Below are 22,556 nucleotides of genomic sequence, written 5' to 3'. Positions count from 1 at the left end.
CTTTCCCAACACATCTATCATCAGCTATCAAAGCAAAATTATTTATTTGGTGGTTCAAATTGATCACTTTTAATCACAGGGCCATAGTGATTTTGGTTTACTTTCTAAATATGATTCAAAATTTAATATATGACAAAAAAATTAATATAAAAGAATGATAAAAGAAACCAATAATAAAATATAAATTTAAAAGGAATCAAAGCAAAGTATTTATAATTTTCACATTTCTTCATGAAAATCTTGAGGATAGTCATGCATATAGAAGTGTATTTATCCTTAAATGAGGATTGTGTGATTCTATGTATAGGAGCATTAGGTCAAAAAATGGACAAGGAAAGCTATATTAATCTTGTAGAGGCATTGATGCTCCTTTGAAAGACAATGTGTATAGCAACTATCTCTTTAGATTTATGGTCACCTAAGTTTGAAAGAGTCAGTTAAATACTGATTATAAATCGATGTGATTATGTCCTCTATGTACTATAATTTCACATCCCAGAAATCATTATGGTAATAATAACTTGTGTCCTGCATATCGCATGTATTTGAAGGAATGCCACTTATCTTCGTTAACTTTTCAGTGATTAGAATTTTGACCGGTAATATAATGATATGTTTATATAAGGATGTCCTATATGTAATTTAATATAATAAAAATAATTTAAAAAGCTTATTATAACAGTAAAAGTAGAAAAAAATAAAAATGGAGAGATGGATAGAGGATTAGAAAGTACTTAAAGAAAGGGTGAGCAGCACTTGGTAGATATGGAGAAAGGAATCAAAGGAGCCGACCGACGAATTGGCTTCGAAAGAGGTACTCGACGATGGTGACCATTCGGTACGAGAATTAGATAGATAGATGTCCATAACCTTAGGCAGAAGATTCAATAAGACTCAGCCTATCATCTTCTAGCCGATCTCTGGTAAAACGAAAGGACGTCCATGCATATCTTACATGACATTACAGTCAACGGTGAGAGGATAAGATCCCATCAAGAGCTATGTCATTAAGACATTAGTCCAAAAACAATAGGCCATTATTCAGTATTGATGGGCATGATCAGCTCTGTTGTCTACCGTTGCGCCTATATCAACATCTAATTTAAGATAGAAGAAAAGACCACATTAAAGTTACAATCAAATAGCGTCCAGATATAACATGCCTTTGTTGCTGCTTGTACACACAAAGATGTTAACTGTCCAATGACAACTACCACCACATACCGCTAGTACAGGTGGCATACCGTAATAGGTATAACCCACGTACATCATGAAGCTGCAGATTCCAAAGATGTGGACGATCATCATGAACTTGTTGACTCAACGCCAAGAACGAAAAAGGAAAGGTATATCGAAGGTGAAGCCACGAAAGAACAACATCAGGAAACAGTTGACAGGGAAGACGGTGAGCTCCAATACGAATGGAATCAAGTCCTTCGACTTCGTCTTCTGCCAGCCATACAACTGTAGGTAGATGTTGCAGGTGAACGCCACCAGAAAAGACAGCATCGCAAACCCAAACGACGAGCGGGCAAAGAAGTATTTGGTTGGGATTATACGACGGAACTGCTGCTCCTTGTTAGGTGACATGGCGAGGGATAAGAACAACACCAGAGATGTGGCGGCGCATGACAACCCAATCACGTACGCATGTGAGAAGACCTTAAAAGCTGCCCTACCGAAGTAAACCGGGTTGCCGGTCGCTGGATCCTTATCGCCGGGGATGGAGAAGCTCGACGCGAACACTACAGCTGCGATCAGCCCCGAACACAACCTGCCCGTTTCCATTAGTTGAACCTTGCAACTCTTGAGCAAAGCTTGGTGACTCTCAGTAAACATCTCTTCTGCGGTCATCTCTTGCGCGTTTCGACTGTACACTAATTCCTTAGGAACCATATCTCTCACCGTCTGCATTCAAATGTCAGAAAACGATCATATTCAGTAGGCAACTCCGAGAATATAAAGATTTTATTTCTAGCTGATGTAGTTAGGGACTTGACCTCAAACCATCTTAATTCATCTTGCATTTGTAGAGCATCTTGGTTATGCTCAGGTGCATTTGCCGAAGCAAAGTGCAGGATGGTTCTTCCGGTCCTTTTGTCGACGCGGGACAGTAGCCAGGATGGTAGTATGGGATTCTTCCCCCGAGTCATCTCACGTATAGTTCTCACAATCTCTCGGTTACCATGCTCTATTGCTACTTGGAGAACGCTTCGGCCACGGGTGTCCAGGTAGGTAGCTGCCTCCGGACACACTCGTAAGATGGTACTGACGAACTCGGGAATGCCCATTTGTGCACCCAAGATCAAGGGTGGCTCGTTCCATCTTCTGGTAGACGCAGCTGGTGCATTAAGTTGATCTTGTCGTCCACCTCTTTCTCGAAAGCCTGCCGCAGGAGCTCCGCCGTCACCTTGCATTCTTCCCAGGACGTAGAACTCCATGTTTCTCGGGTCGCGGGCTAAAAATTCGATGAGTTCCAAGGCTTTTCTATGGGTTCTCTTAATCTTCTCCAGATGTCGGGTTCGAGGGTACACTGCATAACGCATTGCATCTCCAAATTAACATCAGAAGAAGTCAGCGACATGATCATCCCATTTATGTGTTTCCGCAAATAAGCTATAATTATCCATCATGTAAACTACTTTGTTTTGGAGAACTAAATTACAAGAAGCCTTTTCTATAGTACTTTCCTAATTTGCTAGAACTAGTAATGAAACAGTAGGACATGGCTCTTAATATCATCAATGTACTGTTTGGGAACAGTTACTCACAAGTCCTTATAATGAAGAAAAGAAACAGACGAACCCATTTGACTGCAAGCACAAAAAGGAATACATCAGCGTAATGTAACAGAAGTTGGATGACTACAAAAATTGTAGACAGAGAAGCTAGTAGGAGTGCCTGGGAAGACTAATATGTCAACGAGAGTACAGCAGCAAGATGGAAATCTTGAACGAATTGTTCTATGCCTCCCGAAATATTCGGGGTCATCTTGCTCTGCGGCTTCAGCTTGCTTGAGATTATATATATGTAAACGCCAAAGTGACAAACAAATCAGAGAGACAATAGTGGACTATTGATATTGTGATGGAAAAGATGTTGACGATTTGAACCACATACACCGGCATCGTTGCAGCTTCCAGGTGCCTCCTCTTCATCTCTTTGACGTGTCCTGTGTGAGTCCTTCTCCAAAGGAATTACTGAAATGTAAAATCAAACTTTTAGGAGCATGTACGTTGGTATCAAAATACTTTATGTTTAAGTTTCATAATAACTATATTTTTCTGAGAACAATTATAATTTTACTTCACATTGAAAATTAAAAGTAGACAAATACTATGATTAATTTATAGAGATTTGATGAGTGTATTATTATTAATTTAAACTTAATTATTCAGATCAATGATCCTGAAGTTAATAAGTCAATTATTCCGTTATATATATATATATATATATATATATATATATATATATATATATATATATATATAAAGTAATTCACCTAAAAGATTATTAGTAATTGTTTTCTATCACTCCCCTCTATTCAGAAATTATTTAGGAATTTTTTTTGGTAAATTCTAACTTTATCCTCCTATTCCAATTAATTTCGTTTCAAACTTTTTGAAATGATTTACTAAAACAGTTTGAATGAGCGAACCGGTTCATGAAGCGGTCAACCTTCCGTCGCTTCCTCTTCTCCTCCTTCGCCTACTCCTCCTCTCCTCCTTGAAGAAGAAAGAATTAAGGGTGAAAGGTTGACAACAAAAGGGCGAATTGAGGGAAGGAGGAGAAAGACATGTGAAAGAATAAAATTTGATTCGGTTTAACACAAAATCATACAATAAATCCAAAAAATCAAGGGTAAATGTGTTCCGATAATGAGAAAAAAACATCCCTAGGTAAATTCTCAATAAATTTGGACGTCGAACGATCGCTAAATTAAGGTAGTCGTTGGTAGGAAATGTAGTGAAAGAAATAGAGAAGCAGGGGGGAGGGCGGGGCGCCGGGGGCGATGAAGGAAGAGGCTGGCAGCACTTACAGTCATGGAGGATGGACTCGAAGCCGCCAAGTTCCATTTGGCTTCGGAATAACCCCGGAACGGTCACCATCAGCTGCAACGGGGTCACCGCCATAGTATTCCGCGACGTGATCAGCAATGGAAAATGCTCTGCAATATCCAGTGCCAGCCCTGCATCGACTCACTCACCTTGATCACGCCAAAGATGCGGAAGCAGTATGATCCACATATAACAATTCAAATAAATAGGATAAAAACAAGATAAAGGCAGCTGGCCAACGAAACTGGTGATGATCGCTTACCCGGCTCGTTGCCCATGATGGCACAATGCAGCATGGTGGCGCCGTCCTCCCTCCGCTCGTACGGGGAGCCATTCCCCTCGTCCACCAGGCACCAGAACATGTCATGATGCCCGTAGAACGCCGCTTTGTGCAGTGGTGTCTCCTGCTTCACGTTCTGTTCTCCGATGAGATCTTCTCTCTTGCTGAACAGCTCCCTGGCCACCTCGCTGTTACCCACGGCGGCAGCGACATGAAGAGCCGTGTCGCCGTACAAATTCTTGGCCGCGAGGGTCTCCACTGGCATCTGCAAGATAATACTTTTGGCGAGGTCGGTCTTGTTGCAAGCTATGACGACGTGGAGCAAAGTGTCGTTCATGAGGTTCACCGGGCGACCAGGATCTTCCACGGCTAGAGCCAAGAGTGCCTCGTGCTTCCTCTGACGGAAATGAGACTTCACCGTGAGAAAATGTCTCCTGTTGAGCACATGCAGTGGATCAGTATCCTCTGTGCCGTCGTGAATGGAATCCGTATTGGCAAGAGCGGCGGGATCCCCCATAGCATGCAGTTGCTATATGGTGCGTACGCCTTCGCCCCCAGATACCTACACCAAAATTAAAGCAACCTGAAAGGACTGCCTTAACAACAAGATTAGCTGATCCTTTTGGCTCTCATCCATCGTCGTACGCCTCCCTCCTTTTCAGTCGATTGGAGTAGCTTAGTGACGGAAAATGGCGTCGGATTCTTTGCTCAAACCAGCTAAACCGTTCCAAGTTTAGTACAGATCCCCTTTGGACCCCTTCCAACCTATCTCCCCTCTTAAAGTGGCACTGCCATGAAGAACTCTCCAGATGAGCTTTCATCTTGCGTTTTCTTCTCTGCCCTTTTTCTCATTATTGACTTTTCTTTCACTAACAAATTAAGCACCCTCCATCTCATTCACAAAAGATTCGACAACAAATTAATCGTATGTTACAGAGGCCAACCTACTAATGAATAATTCACATACGTTAAAGCTAGACAGCAGCTTTAACTTGTGGGTCAACGATTCTTGCTCTACAGGAAACAATAATCCGGAAGCTTGCACCCAAACCTCCACTTGCACCTTATAGAAAAGGTTTTGTAGATCATGTTCATCACACGTCTTTGGAGTTGACAACCCATTGGTTGGTCTCCGATTCTTGTTATGCACCCGGGATTATGGCAACATCTCTTTATTGAATCTTTTGCTCTCAATGTTATCATTTGTAGCTCCAAATCACGTTATCATCGAGTGGGTGTCTTTTGCTTTAATGACAAGCTAAACGAATTTTATTATTCGAATCTGCGTTGGCATGATTTAATTACCTCAACATGACATCCCAAGTAAAGTAATCATCTCCATCGGTCAACCAATAATAAATAGAAATATAATTAATAGTTTCTTCCAACATATCACTGACAGTCTCACGTCTTATGACAATAAGATACATAGATCACAGAAAGGGAATCTGATAACGTCAGGGCATGGTGGAACGGAGACAGGGTACCAAACACTTGGTTTAACTATCATATAGCTTGACACTGACATGAAAACGAACCAAAAGAAAATGAGTAAATAACAAAGTATCAGTTGCAGTCTCAATTATAGTATTGACGAAGAACTTCTTTTCTCAAGCTAAAAGGGATTTTACTAGAGTTGACAGGACAGGAGGTTGTTGGAGAGCGATTTTTTTCGTAATACCTCATGCTTAATAGGATTATATATATATATATATATATATATATATATATATATATATATATATATATATATATATATATATAAGTTCATACAAGAGGTAATTTTTATTTAAAAATTTTCAGAATACATTTGAACGATACTATTTCAAACCTAACTAATTAGTAGGTTGATTGGATCTGAATTAAATCGACTTGGGTCGGTTCCTTTCGGATCGGGTCGGATTGGGTAGAGCCAAATCTGAGTTACACTCGAATTTACTAAGATATATTAATTTTATATAAATTTATTATAAAATAAAAAAACTAGTATTTTTTTTGTTAGAATCAAATTATAGTGGAATTCTCAAAGTTCTGATAATTAATTATCCTAAATATATCTAAAAGTAAAAAATATATTAACATTAAAATAAGTTAGGTAATCGAATTTAATTTATTTTAATTTTGAGTATAACTAAGTCAATATGGGAAATAGAAAATAAGAGATGTAGAATTTTATGATTAGTTTTATGATGAATTTAGGATAAATTTATAAAAAAAATTTAATATTCAACACATTCTTTGAATGATAGTGTAATAATATATTTTGAATAATTTAGAATAATTTTTTTTATAAAATTTAATATATTGTTGTATAAAATATATTAATTTTATATAAAAAGTAATTGGGAAAGGGCGAACAGCAATTAGACAGTTATAGAGAAAGGAATCAAAGGAGCCGAGCACAAGTTAGCTTCGGAGGAGGATGGTAACCATTAGCTGCAACAGCGTGAATAGGATGTCCATAACCTTTCGCACCTCATAAATAAGCTTCTTCCTTTTCTTTTCATTTTTCTCGCTGTATTATTCTCGTGGCAGGTCTTTGGAATAGACGAGCATTGTTTGTCTTCTTCGGTCGGACCATATCTATTTTTTCTAAAATCTTTCTTATTTGACTCCATAGATGATGCGAAGGAGGGTTTTCTTTCCTTTCTACAAGGGTGATTTTTTTTTGTTGATATTTTTTTAATTCAAAATTGATGTCCGTAACTTCTTGAATGATTGGCTTCTATAAGCCAATCATTTCGTTTGCCTGTGCAAACTTTGGTGGGCCAAAACTTTACGATATAGACTATGTGATTTGTCACAGAAGATTCAATAAAACTCGAGCCTATGTTCTAGCCGACCTCTGGGAAAACGAAAGGAAGTCCATACATCTCCTTGCAAGTTGCATGTGACAGGGGAAATCTGTCACTCGACATGTGACAGTATACATGACAATACCGGGTAAGATCCCATCAACAGTTATGTCATATTGACTTCGTCAAAAACAATAGAGAGGGCCATCACCATTATTGGTGACCAGCTTTGTTGTCTATACACCACATGCCTTTGTCGCTGCCCGTACACACAAGTTATTAACTGTCCAATGACTACCACCACCACACACCACTAGAACAGGTGGCATACCGTAATAGGTACAACCCACGTGCATCATGAAGCTGCAGATTCCAAAGATGTGGACGATCATGCTTGTTGACTCAACCCCAAAGACGAACAAGGAAAGATAGACCGAAATCGGAGCCACGAAAGAACAACACCAGGAAACAGATGACGGGGAAGACGGTGAGCTCCATTACGAATGGAATCAAGTCCATCGACTTCGTCTTCTGCCAGCCATATATCTGTAGGTAGATGTTGCAGGTGAACGCCACCAGAAAAGACAGCATCGCCATCGCAAACGACGAGCGGGCAAAGAAGTATTTGGTTGGGATGATACGACGGAACTGCTGCTCCTTGTAAGGTGACATGGCGAGGGATAAGAACAACACCAGAGATGTGGCGGCGCATGACAACCCAATCACGTACGCATGTGAGAAGACCTTAAAAGCTGGCCTACCGAAGTAAACCGGGTTGCCGGTCGCTGGGTCCTTATCGCCGGGGATGGAGAAGCTCGACGCGAACACTACAGCAGCGACAAGCCCTGAACACGTCCTGCCCGTTTCCATTAGTTGACCCTTGCAACTCTTGAGCATCGCTCGGTGACTCTCAGTAAACATCTCTTCTGCGGTCTTCGTTTGCGCGTTCCGACTGTACACTAATTCCTTAGGAACCATATCTCTCACCGTCTGCATTCAAATGTCAGAAAACGATCAAATTTAGTACGCAACTCTGAGAATACGTAGATTTTATTTGTGTATTTGTGGTTATTTTGTATTATGCGCGAATAACCCACAACCGACACCGAAGAATGCATGTCAAAGAATTGAACGGATAATACTTTTGAGAAGCATGTCAAAATTTGAGGAGGGGGGCAAAAAAGTTTAGCAACTTTACCTCAAACCATACTAAATCGTAATGCAGTTGCATTGCATCCGGTTCGTCTTGCGCTTCCTTTGCTACATCAGGGCTTCCACGTGAAGCAAGATGCACGATGGTGTTCCCGGTTTTGGGTTCGATTTCGGAAAATAACCAGGATGGTAAAATGTTTCTCATGTCCATTATGATCTTGACAATCTCCTCGCGACGATACATGACTGCGACTTGGAGAACGCTTCTCCCCTTGGTGTCCAGGTATGCTGCTGCCTGCGGACATACTAGCAAGATCGTCCTGACGAACTCAGGAAGACCCATTTGTGCACCCAAGATCAGGGGCGGCTCGTCCCATCTTCTAATTGTGGATTCACCGGACACTTCCTCCATCGACTCCTTCATGCTCTTCTTGAGCTCTTTTGCTACTGCTTCGTGATTGGCATCCTTGTGCGACATATACATAAATAGCTTTTCCGCAAACCTATCAAAGTCTTGATCTCGGTTCCCTCCTCCATTTACTCCTTGGCCTTCACCAGCGTCTGTGGACGGAGGAGACTGTCTTGTTGTAGAACTGGTGATGTCTCCAACAAGAAGACTTTCCTCCTTGCCTTTTCGTCTTCCCTTGGAATAGAACTCCATGTGCCTTGGATAATAGGCTAAGAACTCGATCAGTTCCAAGGTTTCCTTGTGGGTTTTCTTTTGCTTCTCCAGACGTTCGATCATAGGGAACACTGCATGATGCATTGCAATTCCAATAACATTAATTGGAAAAGGACAACAGGTCTAAACATCATGCATCCATCCACGAACAATGACTTACATTGCTTTAGAATGCGGAAAAGCAACAAATGAACCCATCTGGCTGCATCAACAGAAGCACGAATCAGTGTAGTACTGTGATCCAACAATAAGATCCAGGTAAGAAATATAAATAGAGAAGCTCGTAGGAGTGAGTACCTGGGATGAACATCAATTCCGACAGGTCAAAGAGACTGCTGTAGTGAGATGGGAATTTCGAACGAAACGTTTTGGGGGGCAGAAGAGACACAACCTTTCGCTTGATATATTTTGCACCTCCCTTATTAAGTACATGTAGACGCCAACGTCAGAGACAATACAAGGAAATAATACTCGTGCAGGGACAAATCATATATGAGATGAAAAGAAATATTCTAAGAGGATAGTCTCATGTTACTAATAATTGAAAGAGTCTAGTTACATATACTAAATTTGATTGATAATATAAAAATCAAAGTTTCTAGATTCAATTGATGTATGACGTATGACCTAATATACATTAACCCTAACTAGAATATGGCTCAAACTCATCGTTTCTAAAAAAAAATTACATAATATTCCATCCACTGAATGTAGATGAGTCGTACCATTGGGTAGATGTAGATATGTGAACCGTATCGTAAAGTTAAAAAATATATGAACTCAAAGTTTGAACCCTTCAAAGAAGAGAAAGACTTAAAAATTGAGTTACATGTATTAAGTTTAAACCTTTGTGAATATGTGAAAGACTTTCAAAACCTATATTGAGATGAATAGAAATATCCTAAACGGGTAATTCGTTAACCCTAACCAGAATGACTTCGACTGGTATTACAAAAATTTCTAACACATGGTAGATCAAACTTTATATTGTCTAGTTTGAGGAAAAAACTGCTCTTAAATTTTGTGATAAATATTATTGACAAGTAGTAGAAAAGATGCTATCGACCTCATGAACTATATCAATGCCATCATGCAAAACAAAATGATTCATCCGGAAGCACATACTTCAACAGCGCTCGAGACCCTGGGTGTCTCTTCATCTACTGCACGTGGCTCGCTGGAGTCTTCGTATGGAATCACTGCAACATTGCAATCAAAGTATACAGCCATGAAGTTTCAAGAGCTAGCATGCATATTGGTGTGCTTTTATTTGATGTAACAAAGCCTTAGTTACCATAACTACATGCTGTGAATGTTTTATGGTGATGTAAATCCTAGAAATTACATTACGACTCACGCTTATAAATTACGGCCTCTAAGGGCCCAAGATTCGTTAGGCTTCGGAATAACCCTGGAATTGTCACCGTCAGCTGCATCGGAGTCACCGCATCATCATTCCTCGACGTGATCAGCGGTGGATATGTCTTGGCAATCTTCAGTGCTAAAGCTACATTACAATTCAACTATGTAAACATATTTTTGGAAAACAAGAAAGGAGCTATATATGACTATGGCTTCATGGAATTGATTACAACTCACCCGGCGCGCTGCCCATGATGGCACAGTGCAGCACGGTGGCGCCGTCCTCCCTCCGCTCGTCCGGGGCGTGCGACCCCATTTCCACCAGGTCCCAGAACATCGTCTCGTGCCCGTACAGCGCCGCTTTGTGCAGCGGTGTCTCGTTCTTCCAGTTGCGTGCACTGACGAGTTCTGAGTTCTTCCTGACCAACGCCTTGGCCACGTCGAGGTCACCCACGGTGGCCGCGACATGGAGAGCCGTGTCGCCGTGGTAATTAGCGTACCACAGCGGTCCGGGCTTCTCCGCGGGCTTCTTCTCCGCGGGCATGTTTTGAATCTGCCGTTTGGCGAGGTCGGTCTTCTTGTATTCGATGACGACGTTGAGCACAGGGTCCTCCATGAGGTTGAGTGGAGGATCCTTCTTCATGGCTAGGGGTAATAGATCCTCGTACTTCTCCTGCTGAATCAGAGACGTCACGGTGCAAAAGTGATCCACGTCGAAGACGCTAGGTCGTCTATTCTCGTCATCACTGTTATCTGTTGCGAGGGCCGAATGGCTTCCCGAAGGATCCATGGCTACGTCTTCAACCTTCACGTACCCTTGGTGGTCTTAGATGAGCACCTGAAGGCCTCCCTTTATATGATGGCCAGGAAGGAGATCAAGTGACCATCGACCGACGTACCTACGCCTCCTTCTGCGTACGGTAAGTAATATGCGTGAACTGACAATTACTTATGTTGTCTCCTCATTGAACACTTTAGAAAAAGGTATGCATGATTGGTTTTATTAATTGAAAGCACGACGATTGGTTTTCATTTCAGGAGCAGTGGTCTCTTTACAAAACACTTATCCGATCCTCCAAGCTCGTTTGAGGAAAATACTTTACCAAATCCGATTCTTATTGCGGTGTCTCTTTATTTTATTGGTATCCTTTTGTCTATTTCTAGTTTGTATATAGAATAAGTGTCTATATAGTCGTGGCAATATAATGATATGTTTATATAAGGATGTCTTATATGTAATTTAATGTAATAAAAATAATTTAAAAAGCTTATTATAACAGTAAAAGTAGAAAAATAAAAATGGAGAGATGGATAGAGGATTAGAAAGTACTTGAGAAAGGGCGAGCAGCACTTGGACAGATACAGAGAAAGGAATCAAAGGTGCCGACCAAACAATTGGCTTCGAAAGAGGTACTCGGCGATGGTGACCATTCCGTGCGTGAATCAGATAGATGTCCATAACCTTTGGCACCTCATAAAGAAGCTTCTTCCTTTTTTTTAATGTTTTGTGGCTGTATTAGACTTGTGACAGGCCATTGAAATAGACGAGCATTGCTTGTGGTTAGTTTGTCTTCTTCACTCTTTGGACCACGATACATCTGTTTCTATCTTTTCTTAAATGTTTTTTATTGACTCCAGTCAATGGATGCTGCCAAGGAGCCTGTGCAAACTTTGGTGGGCCAAAACTGTACGATTTGGACTATGTGATTGTCACAGAAGATTCAATAAGACTCGAGCCTATCTTCTAGCCGATCTCTGGGAAAACGAAAGGACGTCCATGCATATCTTACATGACAATACAGTCAACGGTGAGAGGATAAGATCCCATCAACAGCTATGTCGTATGGACATTAGTCCAAAAACAATAGGCAGGGCCATCACCATTATTCAGTATTGATGGGCCATCACCATTATTGGTGATCAGATCTGTTCTCTACTTTTGCGCCGATATCATCTAATTGAAGATAGAAGAAAAATCACATTAAAGTTACAATCAAATAGCGTCCACATATTACATGCCTTTGTTGCTGCTTGTACACACAAGATATTTAACTGTCCAATGACTTCTACCACCACATACCACTGGAACAGGCGACATACCGTAATAGGTATAACCCACGTACATCATGAAGCTGCAGATTCGAAGGATGTGGACGATCATGCTTGTTGACTCAACGCCGAGAACGAAAAAGAAAAGATAGACCGAAATCGGAGCCACGAAAGAACAACACCAGGGAACAGATGACGGGGAAGACGGTGAGCTCCAATACGAATGGAATCAAGTCCTTCGACTTCGCCTTCTGCCAGCCATATATCTGTAGGTAGATGTTGCAGGTGAACGCCACCAGAAAAGACAGCATCGCCATCGCAAACGATGAGCGGGCAAAGAAGTATTTGGTTGGGATTATACGACGGAACTGCTGCTCCTTGTAAGGTGACATGGCGAGGGATAAGAACAACACCAGAGATGTGGCGGCGCATGACAACCCAATCACGTACGCATGTGAGAAGACCGTAAAAGCTGCCCTACCGAAGTAAACCGGGTTGCCGGTGGTTGGGTCCTTATCGCCGGGGACGGAGAAGCTCGACGCGAACACTACAGCTGCGACCAGCCCGGAACACAGCCTGCCCGTTTCCATTAGTTGAACCTTGCAACTCTTGAGCAAAGCTTGGTGACTCTTGGTAAACATCTCTTCTGCGGTCATCTCTTGCGCGTTCCGACTGTACACTAATTCCTTAGGAACCATATCTCTCACCGTCTGCATTCAAATGTCAGAAAACGATCAAATTCAGTAGGCAACTCCGAGAATATAAATATTTTATTTCTAGTTAATGTAGTTAGGGACTTGACCTCAAACCATCTTAATTCATCTTGCATTTGTAGAGCATCTTGGTTATGCTCAGGGGCATTTGCCGAAGCAAAGTGCAGGATGGTTCTTCCGGTCCCTTTGTCGACGCGGGACAGTAGCCAGGATGGTAGTATGGGATTCTTCCCCCGAGTCATCTCACGTATAGTTCTCACAATCTCTCGGTTACCATGCTCTATTGCTACTTGGAGAACGCTTCGGCCACGGGTGTCCAGGTAGGTAGCCGCCTCCGGACACACTCGTAAGATGGTACTGACGAACTCGGGAATGCCCATTTGTGCACCCAAGATCAAGGGTGGCTCGTTCCATCTTCTGGTAGACGCAGCAGGTGCATTAAGTTGATCTTGTCGCCCACCTCTTTCTCGAAAGCCTGCCGCAGGAGCTCCGCCATCACCTTGTTTTCTTCCCAGCACGTAGAACTCCATGTTTCTCGGGTCGCGGGCTAAAAATTCGATGAGTTCCAAGGCTTTTCCATGGGTTCTCTTAATCTTCTCCAGATGTCGGGTTCGAGGGCACACTGCATAACGCATTGCATCTCCAAATTAACATTAGAAGAAGTCAGAGACATGATCATCCCATTTATGTTTTTCCGCAAATAAGCTATTATTACCCATCATATAAACTACTTTGTTTTGGAGAACTAAATTACAATAAGCCTTTTCTATAGTACTTTCCTAATTTGCTAAAACTCGTAATGAAACAGTAGGACATGGCTCTAAATATCATCAATGTACTGTTTGGGAACAATTACTCACGAGTCTTTAAAATGATGAAAAGACGCAGAAGAACCCAATTGACTGCAAGGACAGAGAAGCTAGTAGGAGTGCCTGGGAAGACTAATATATCAACGAGAGTACAGCGGCAAGATGGAAATCTTGAACGAATTGTTCTCTGCCACGCGAAACAATCGTGGTCATCTTGTTCTGTCCCCTCAGCTTGCTTGAGATTATATATATGTAGACGCCAAAAAGAGAAACAAATGAGAGAGACAATAGTGGACTATTGATATTGTGATGGAAAAGATGTTGATGATTTGAATCACATACACCGGCATCGTTGGAGCTTCCACTTGCCTCCTCTTCATCTCTTTGACGTGTCCTGTGTGAGTCCTTCTCCAAAGGAATAACTGAAATGTAAGATCAAAATTTTAGGAGCATGTACACTGCTGGTATCAAAACGCTTGATGTTTAAGTTTCATCGTAAGTATATTTTTCTTAGGACAATTATAATTTTACTTCACATCGAAAATTAAAAGTAGACAAATACTAAGATTAATTTATAGAGATTTGATGAGTATATTATTATTAATTTAAACTTAATTATTCAGATCAATGATCCAAGTTCAGTTAATAAGTCAATTATTCCGTTAGCTCAGATTATATATATATATATATATATATATATATATATATATATATATATATATATATATATATATATATATATATATATATATATATATATATATATATACAGAGAGAGAGAGAGAGAGAGAGAAGCAGGGGGGAGGGCGGGGCGCTGGGGGCGTTGAAGGAAGAGGCGGGCAGCACTTACAGTTATGGAGCATGGACTCTAAGCCGCCAAGTACCATTTGGCTTCGGAATAACCCCGGAACGGTCACCATCAGCTGCAACGGGGTTACCGCCATAGTATTCCGCGATGTGATCAGGAATGGAAAACGCTCTGCAATCTCCAGTGCAAGCCCTGCATCGACTCACTCACCTTGATCACACCAAAGATGCGGAAGCAGTATGATCCACATATAACACTTCAAATAAATAGGATAAAAACAAGATAAAGGCAGCTGGCCAGCGCCAGACCAACGAAACTGGTGATGATCGCTTACCCGGCGCGTTGCCCATGATGGCACAGTGCAGCATGGTGGCGCCGTCCTCCCTCCGGGCTTCCGGTGAGCTGTTCTCGTCGACCAGCAGCTTGAACATGCCCTGCAGCCCGTACAGGGCCGCCTTATGTAGCGGTATCTCCTGCTTCCGGTTCCGCATATGAACGAGATCTGGCACCCTGCGGATCAGCTCCAAGGCCACTTCTTTGTCGTCCATGGCGGCAGCTACGTGAAGCGCCGTGTCGCCGTTGTAGTTGTAGGCCTTGAGAATGTCATTTGATGATATTTTGGCGATGAGGCGGACGGCGAGCTTGGGCTTCTTGCAGGCGATGACGACGCTGAGCAGCGGGTCATTCATGAGGTTCACGGGGTAATCTTCCCCCACAAGATTCAGAAGTTCGTCCGCGTCCACGTTCTCACGGTGGAGGAGCGAGTTCAGCAGGCGGAAGCGTGCCTCGTCCAGGGCATGCGGTGGCTCCTCTGATCCACCACCACCTGCGCCATGTGCAGGCTGCGATTTCCCAGGTACAGACGGCTGTTTCTCTACTTTTCTCCCTGATCCGGTGCCTACATCAGCAGCAGGCGTCAGCTTTTGGGTGGTGGAAGGAGCCGCCATATCCAAAACACGCCGAAGGGAGCCGCTCCTCTCGCTACGTTCTCACCGACCACAAAATATATACGGTGCAGTTGCGATATGGTGCGCACAACTCGTTCGTACGCCTTCGCCTCCAGATTTCTACTGCGAAACTAAAGCAACCTGAAAGGACTGCCTTAACAAGCAGACTAGCTGATCCTTTTGGCTCTCATCCATCGTCGTACGCCTCCCTCCTTTTCAGTCGATTGGCGTCGCTTAGTGTCGGAAAATGGCGTCGGATTCTTTGCTCAAACCAGCTAAACCGTTCCAAGTTTAGTACAGATCCCCTTTGGACCCCTTCCAACCTATCCCCCTCTTATTGACTTTTCTTTCACAACAAATTAAGCACCCTCTATCTCACTCGCAAAAGATCCGACAACAAATTAATCGTATGTTACAGAGGCCAACCTACTAATCAATAATTCACATACGTTAAAGCTAGACAGCAGCTACATGCCATAAACGTGGATGGCCATGCGAGGGTCAACGATTCTTGCTCTGCAGGAAACAATAATCCGGAAGCTTGCACCCAAACCTCCACTTGCACCTTATAGAAAAGGTTTTGTAGATCATGTTCATCGCACGTCTTTGGAGTTGACGACCCTTTGGTTGGTCTCCGATTCTTTTTATGCACCCGGGATTGTGGCAACATCTCTTTATTGAATCTTTTGTTCTCAGTGTTATCATTTGTAGCTCCAAATCACGTTATCTTCGAGTGGGTGTCTTTTGCTTTAATGACAAGCTAAAAGAATTTTATTATTCGAATCTGCGTTGGCATGATTTAATTACCTCAACATGACATCCCAAGTAAAGTAATCATCTCCATCGGTCAACCAATGATAAATAGAAATATAATCAATACTTTCCTCCAACATATCACTTTCAGTCTCACATCTTCTGACAATAAGATATATAGATCAGCGAAAGGGAATCTGATAACGTCAGCGCATGGTGGGACGGAGACAGGGTACCAAACACTTGTTTACCTATCATATAGCTTGACACTGACATGAAAACGAACCAAAAGAAAATGAGTAAATAACAATGAATCGGTTGCAGTCTCAACTATAGTATTAACGAAGAACTTCTTTCTCAAGCTAATAGGGATTTTACTAGAGTTGACATGACAGGAGGTCTTTGGAGAGGGATTTTTTTTTTTGTAATACCTCATGTTTAATAGGATACTTTGTATATATAAAGATAAACGCTCATACAAAAGGTGATTTTCTTTAAAAATTTTGATTATACTTTTGAAATAGATTATTTTAAACCTGACTGATTAGCAGGTTGATTCGATCTAGATTAAATCGATTTGGGTCGGATCCCTTCGAATCGAGTAGGGTCAAGTTAAGCCAAATCTCTTACATTGAAGTTACACTCGCATTTACTAAGATATATTAATTTTTATATAAATTTATTATAATTTTGTTAGAATCAAATTATAGTAGAATTCTCAAAGTTTTGATAATTAATTATTCTAGATATATCTAAAAGAAAAAAATATTAATATTAAAATAGGTTAGGTAATCGAATTTAATTTATTTTAATTTTGAACATAACTAAGTCAATATAGGAAATAGAAAATAAGAGATGTAGAATTTTATGATTAGTTTTATGATGAATTTAGGATAATTTTATTAAATTTTTTTTTTTTAACACGTTCTTTGAATGAGAGTGTAATAATATATTTTGAATAATTTAGAATATATTTTATAAAAGTTAATATATTTTTACATAAAATATATTAATTTTATGTAAAAAGTAATTGGGAAAGGGCGAGCAGCAGTTGGACAGTTATAGAGAAAGGAATCAAAGGAGCCGAGCACAAGTTGGCTTCGGAAGAGGATGGTAACCATCAGCTGCAACGGCGTGAATCGGATGTCCATCACCTTTCGCACCTCATAAATAAGTTTCTTGCTTTTCTTTCTTTTTTTCTCGCTGTATTATTCTCGTGGCAGGTCTTTGGAATAGACGAGCATTGCTGCTCGTTAGTTTGTCTTCTTCACTCGGACCATTCCTATCTTCTCTTAAATCTTTCTTATTTGACTCCATAGATGATGGATGCGAAGGAGTGCAATAAAGCTCTCCACGGAGAGTTTTCTTTCCTTTCTATAAAGGTGATTTGTTTTTTGTTGATATTTTTTTAATCCAAAATTGATGTCCTTCACTTATTGAATGATTGGCTTCTATAAGCCAATCATTTCGTTTGCCTGTGCAAACTTTGGCGGGCCAAAACTTTACTATATGGACTATGTGATTTGTCACAGAATATTCAAAAAGACTCGAGCCTATGTTCTAGCCGACCTCTGGGAAAACCAAAGGACGTCCATACGATAGGGGAAATCTGTCAATCGACATGTGACATATACATGACAATGCAGGGTAAGATCTGGTCAACAGTTATGTCATATTGACTTCGTCAAAAACAATAGAGAGGGCCATCACCATTATTGGTGATCAGATCTGTTGTCTACAGTTTCGTAGACATCATCTAATTGAAGATAGAAGATAAAAAACCACATTAAAGTTGCAATCAAATAGCGTCCATACATAACATGCCTTTGTCGCTGCTTGTACACACAAGGTATTATTAACTGTCAGATGACTACCACCACCACACACCACTAGAACAGGTGGCATACCGTAATAAGTACAACCCACGTGCATCATGAAGCTGCAGATTCCAAAGATTGGACGATCATGCTTGTTGACTCAACCCCAAAGACGAACAAGGAAAGATAGACCGAAATCGGAGCCACGAAAGAACAACACCAGGTAACAGATGACGGGGAAGACGGTGAGCTCCAATACGAATGGAATCAAGTCCTTCGACTTCGCCTTCTGCCAGCCATATATCTGTAGGTAGATGTTGCAGGTGAACGCCACCAGAAAAGACAGCATCGCCATCGCAAACGACGAGCGGGCAAAGAAGTATTTGGTTGGGATTATACGACGGAACTGCTGCTCCTTGTAAGGTGACATGGCGAGGGATAAGAACAACACCAGAGATGTGGCGGCGCATGACAACCCAATCACGTAAAAATGTGAGAAGACCTTAAAAGCTGCCCTACCGAAGTAAACCGGGTTGCCGGTCGCTGGGTCCTTATCGCCGGGGATGGAGAAGCTCGACGCGAACACTACAGCAGCGACAAGCCCTGAACACGTCCTGCCCGTTTCCATTAGTTGACCCTTGCAACTCTTGAGCATCGCTCGGTGACTCTCAGTAAACATCTCTTCTGCTGTCATCTCTTGCGCGTTCCGACTGTACACTAATTCCTTAGGAACCATATCTCTCACCGTCTGCATTCAAATGTCAGAAAACGATCAAATTTAGCAGGAAACTCTGAGAATATAAAGATTTATTTGTAATTAATGAAGTCAGGGACTTGACCTCAAACCATCTTAGTTCATCTTGCATTTGTAGAGCATCTTGATTATGCTCGGGGGCATTTGCCGATGCCAAGTGCAGGATGGTTCTTCCGGTCCCTTTGTCGACGCGGGACAGTAGCCAGGATGGTAGTATGGGATTCTTCCCCAAAGTCATCTCACGTATAGTTCTCACAATCTCTCGGTTACCATGCTCTATTGCTACTTGGAGAACGCTTCGGCCACGGGTGTCCAGGTACGTAGCTGCCTCCGGACACACTCTTAAGATCGTACTGACGTACTCGGGAATGCCCATTTGTGCACCCAAGATCAAGGGTGGCTCATTCCATCTTCTGGTAGACGCAGCTGGTGCATTAAGTTGAACTTGAGAGAGAATGCCCATTTCTTGAGGGCCTGCCGCAGGAGCACCGCCGTCACCTTGTTTTCTTCCCAGCACGTAGAACTCCATGTTTCTCGGGTCGCGGGCTAAAAATTCGATGAGTTCCAAGGCTTTTCTATGGGTTCTCTTAATCTTCTCCAGATGTCGGGTTCGAGGGTACACTGCATTTATGTTTTTCCGACATGATCATCAGAAGAACTAAATTAATCTTAAACGCATTGCATCTCCAAATTAACATCAGAAGAAGTCAGCGACATGATCATCCCATTTATGTTTTTCCGCAAATAAGCTATAATTATCCATCATGTAAACTACTTTGTTTTGGAGAACTAAATTACAAGAAGCCTTTTCTATAGTGCTTTCCTAATTTGCTAAAACTCGTAATGAAACAGTAGGACATGACTCTAAATATCATCAATGCACTGTTTGGGAACAATTACTCACAAGTCGTTAAAATGATGAAAAGAAACAGATGAACCCATTTGACTGCAAGGACAAAAAGGAAAACATCAGCGTAGTGAAACAGAACATGGATGACTACAAAAATTGTAGACAGAGAAGCTAGTAGGAGTGCCTGGGATGACTAATCTGTCAACGATAGTACAGCAGCAAGATGGAAATCTCGAACGAATTGTTCTCTGCCTCCCGAAATATTCGTGGTCATCTTGTTCTGTGCCCTCAGCTTGCTTGAGATTATATATATGTAGACGCCAAAAAGAGAAACAAATGAGAGAGACAATAGTGGACTATTGATATTGTGATGGAAAAGATGTTGATGATTTGAATCACATACACCGGCATCGTTGGAGCTTCCACTTGCCTCCTCTTCATCTCTTTGACGTGTCCTGTGTGAGTCCTTCTCCAAAGGAATAACTGAAATGTAAGATCAAAATTTTAGGAGCATGTACACTGCTGGTATCAAAACGCTTGATGTTTAAGTTTCATCGTAAGTATATTTTTCTTAGGACAATTATAATTTTACTTCACATAGAAAATAAAAAAATAGATAAATACTAAAATTAATTTATAGGGATTTGATGAGTGTATTATTATTAATTTGAGCTTAACTATTCAGATCAATGGTCCAAGTTTAATGAAGTTAATAAGTCAATTATCTTTTTAGATCGGATTGTAATATATATATATATATATATATATATATATATATATATATATACACACACAAAAAGTAATTCACCTAAAAAATAATTAGTAATTGATTTCTATCACGCCCCTCTATTTTATCCTCCTATTCTAATTAATTTCGTTTCAAATTTGTTGAAATGATTCACTAAGCCAGTTTGGATGAGTGAACTGGTCAACCTTGTGTCGCTTGCTCTCCTCCTCCTTCTCGTCTCCTCCTCGAAGAAGAAAGAACAGGGACGAAAGGGTGACGACAAAAGGGCGAATTGAGGGAAGAAGCAGGAGACAAGTGAAAGAATAAAGAACAGAGATCAAATCAGACAAAACCATATAATAAATCCGAAAAATCAAGGGGGGTGGGGTGTGGGAGGGAGAGGCGCTGGGGAAGTTGAAGGAAGAGGCTGGCAGCACTTACAGCCATAGAGGATGGACTCGAAGCAGCCCAGTACCATTTGGCTTCGGAATAACCCCGGAACGGTCACCATCAGCTGCAACGGGGTTACCGCCATAGTATTCCTCGACGTGATCAGCAATGGAAAACGCTCTGCAATCTCCAGTGCTAGCCCTGCGTCAACTTACTCACCTTCATCACAACAAAGATGCGGAAGCAGTATGATCCACATATAACACTTTAAATAAATAAGATAGAAACAAGATAAAACCAGCTGGCCTGAGCCAGACCAACCAAATCGGTGATGATGGCTAACCCGGCTCGTTGCCCATGATGGCGCAGTGCAGCATGGTGGCGCCGTCCTCCCTCCGATCGTACGGGGAGCCCTTCCCCTCGTCCACCAGGCACCAGAACATGTCATGATGCCCGTAGAACGCCGCTTTGTGAAGTGGTGTCTCCTGCTTCAGGTTCTGTTCTCCGATGAGATCTTCTCTTGTGTCGAACAGCTCCTTGGCCACCTCGCTGTTACCCACGGCGGCAGTGACATGAAGAGCCGTGTCGCCGTACAAATTCTTGGCCGCGAGGGTCTCCACTGGCATCTGCAAGATAATACTTTTGGCGAGGTCCGCCTTGTTGCAAGCTATGACGACGTGGAGCAAAGTGTCGTTCATGAGGTTCACAGGGCGACCAGGATCTTCTTCGGCTAGAGCCAAGAGTTCCTTGTGCTTCTTCTGACGGATGTGAGACTTCACCGTGAGAAAATGTTTCCTGTTGAGCTCGTGCGGTGGATCAGCATCCTCCGTGCCGTCCTGAATGGAATCCGTATGGGCAAGAGAGGGATCCCCCATATATGGTGGGCACAACTCGTTCGTACGCCTTCGCCTCCTGATTTCCACTGCGAAACTAAAGCAACCTGAAGGCCTGCCTTAACAAGCAGACTAGCTGATCCTTTTGGCTCTCATCCATCGTCGCACACTTCCTTCCCCCTTGGTTTTTGTAGATCATATTCATAGCAAGTCTACGTAGTTGAGAACCCATTGGTGGGTCTCCGATTCTTGTTGTCCACCCGGATTACGGCAACATCTTTTTTTCCGTCTCTTTGTTGAATCTTCTGCCCTCGACGTTGTCAACAGCAACATGCAATTGTTGTAGCACCAAATCACGTTATCCTCGAGTGGGTGTCTTTAGGTGTCTATTTCTTTAATGGCGAGCCAAAAGAATTTATTATTCAGATATGATTTAGTCTCACGTCTAGTGACAATAAGATAACTCGCCGAAAGGGAAATGATGACATGATGATGAATATTGGAAGATAAATGTCACGGTTGGAAAGAGAAAGGCTATCAAACATTTCTCACTACCATTAATATTGACAATGACATGAAAACGATCCAAAAGAAAACAAGAAAATAGTAAATGTCGATGACGAAACAACCGTTGAATCGTTTGCCGTCTCAATTATAGTAATAACAAAGAACTTCGTTTCTTAAGGTAGAGTTGTCACGACAGATAGGTTTCTGGCGAGGGATTTACTCATTTAGTTTGACCTTTTGCTCTTCTATGATGCTCAAGATGAGATTTGT

At 41.7% G+C, this 22,556-nt stretch overlaps 4 protein-coding genes across 9 annotated transcripts; all 4 read right to left on the bottom strand.

Annotated features, from left to right (window-relative positions):
- Positions 1-1,045: 1,045 nt before the first annotated feature.
- On the bottom strand, positions 1,046-5,222 carry LOC135631651 (uncharacterized). Of its 2 annotated transcripts, XM_065139396.1 has the most exons (8): positions 4,685-5,222; positions 4,321-4,603; positions 4,040-4,189; positions 3,121-3,200; positions 2,902-3,013; positions 2,772-2,813; positions 2,001-2,533; positions 1,046-1,908 (listed from the first exon to the last, which is right to left on the bottom strand). In XM_065139396.1, the coding sequence occupies exons 1-8, from the start codon at positions 4,853-4,855 to the stop codon at positions 1,321-1,323; spliced, it is 1,959 nt and encodes a 652-aa protein (XP_064995468.1). In that variant the 5' UTR covers positions 4,856-5,222; the 3' UTR covers positions 1,046-1,320. The 2 variants fall into 2 exon arrangements, with proteins under 2 accessions (XP_064995468.1, XP_064995466.1); XM_065139394.1 differs by having other exon boundaries at positions 4,321-5,219.
- A 2,065-nt stretch (positions 5,223-7,287) lies between these two features.
- On the bottom strand, positions 7,288-11,247 carry LOC103976203 (uncharacterized). The gene is made up of 7 exons (XM_065137795.1): positions 10,567-11,247; positions 10,325-10,474; positions 10,093-10,166; positions 9,265-9,385; positions 9,128-9,169; positions 8,332-9,038; positions 7,288-8,123 (listed from the first exon to the last, which is right to left on the bottom strand). The coding sequence occupies exons 1-7, from the start codon at positions 11,117-11,119 to the stop codon at positions 7,536-7,538; spliced, it is 2,235 nt and encodes a 744-aa protein (XP_064993867.1). The 5' UTR covers positions 11,120-11,247; the 3' UTR covers positions 7,288-7,535.
- A 1,040-nt stretch (positions 11,248-12,287) lies between these two features.
- LOC108952191 (uncharacterized) lies at positions 12,288-16,007 on the bottom strand. Of its 2 annotated transcripts, none has more exons than XM_065137796.1 (6): positions 15,043-16,007; positions 14,751-14,900; positions 14,243-14,322; positions 13,952-14,135; positions 13,181-13,731; positions 12,288-13,088 (listed from the first exon to the last, which is right to left on the bottom strand). In XM_065137796.1, the coding sequence occupies exons 1-6, from the start codon at positions 15,653-15,655 to the stop codon at positions 12,501-12,503; spliced, it is 2,166 nt and encodes a 721-aa protein (XP_064993868.1). In that variant the 5' UTR covers positions 15,656-16,007; the 3' UTR covers positions 12,288-12,500. The 2 variants fall into 2 exon arrangements, with proteins under 2 accessions (XP_064993868.1, XP_064993869.1); XM_065137797.1 differs by having other exon boundaries at positions 13,181-13,713; positions 15,043-15,996.
- Positions 16,008-18,182: 2,175 nt separating this feature from the next.
- LOC135630922 (uncharacterized) lies at positions 18,183-22,104 on the bottom strand. Of its 4 annotated transcripts, none has more exons than XM_065138233.1 (8): positions 21,290-22,104; positions 20,998-21,147; positions 20,233-20,312; positions 20,014-20,125; positions 19,884-19,925; positions 19,065-19,600; positions 18,745-18,973; positions 18,183-18,640 (listed from the first exon to the last, which is right to left on the bottom strand). In XM_065138233.1, the coding sequence occupies exons 1-8, from the start codon at positions 21,819-21,821 to the stop codon at positions 18,372-18,374; spliced, it is 1,950 nt and encodes a 649-aa protein (XP_064994305.1). In that variant the 5' UTR covers positions 21,822-22,104; the 3' UTR covers positions 18,183-18,371. The 4 variants fall into 4 exon arrangements, with proteins under 4 accessions (XP_064994305.1, XP_064994306.1, XP_064994304.1 ...); XM_065138234.1 differs by having other exon boundaries at positions 18,183-18,634; XM_065138232.1 differs by having other exon boundaries at positions 18,183-18,973; positions 21,290-22,103.
- Between the last annotated feature and the right edge of the window lie 452 nt (positions 22,105-22,556).

This window comes from Musa acuminata, chromosome BXJ3-2 (genome assembly GCF_036884655.1).
Source record: "Musa acuminata AAA Group cultivar baxijiao chromosome BXJ3-2, Cavendish_Baxijiao_AAA, whole genome shotgun sequence".
NCBI classification, from domain to species: Eukaryota; Viridiplantae; Streptophyta; class Magnoliopsida; order Zingiberales; family Musaceae; genus Musa; species Musa acuminata.
This window is presented reverse-complemented; position numbering and strand designations above follow the sequence as displayed.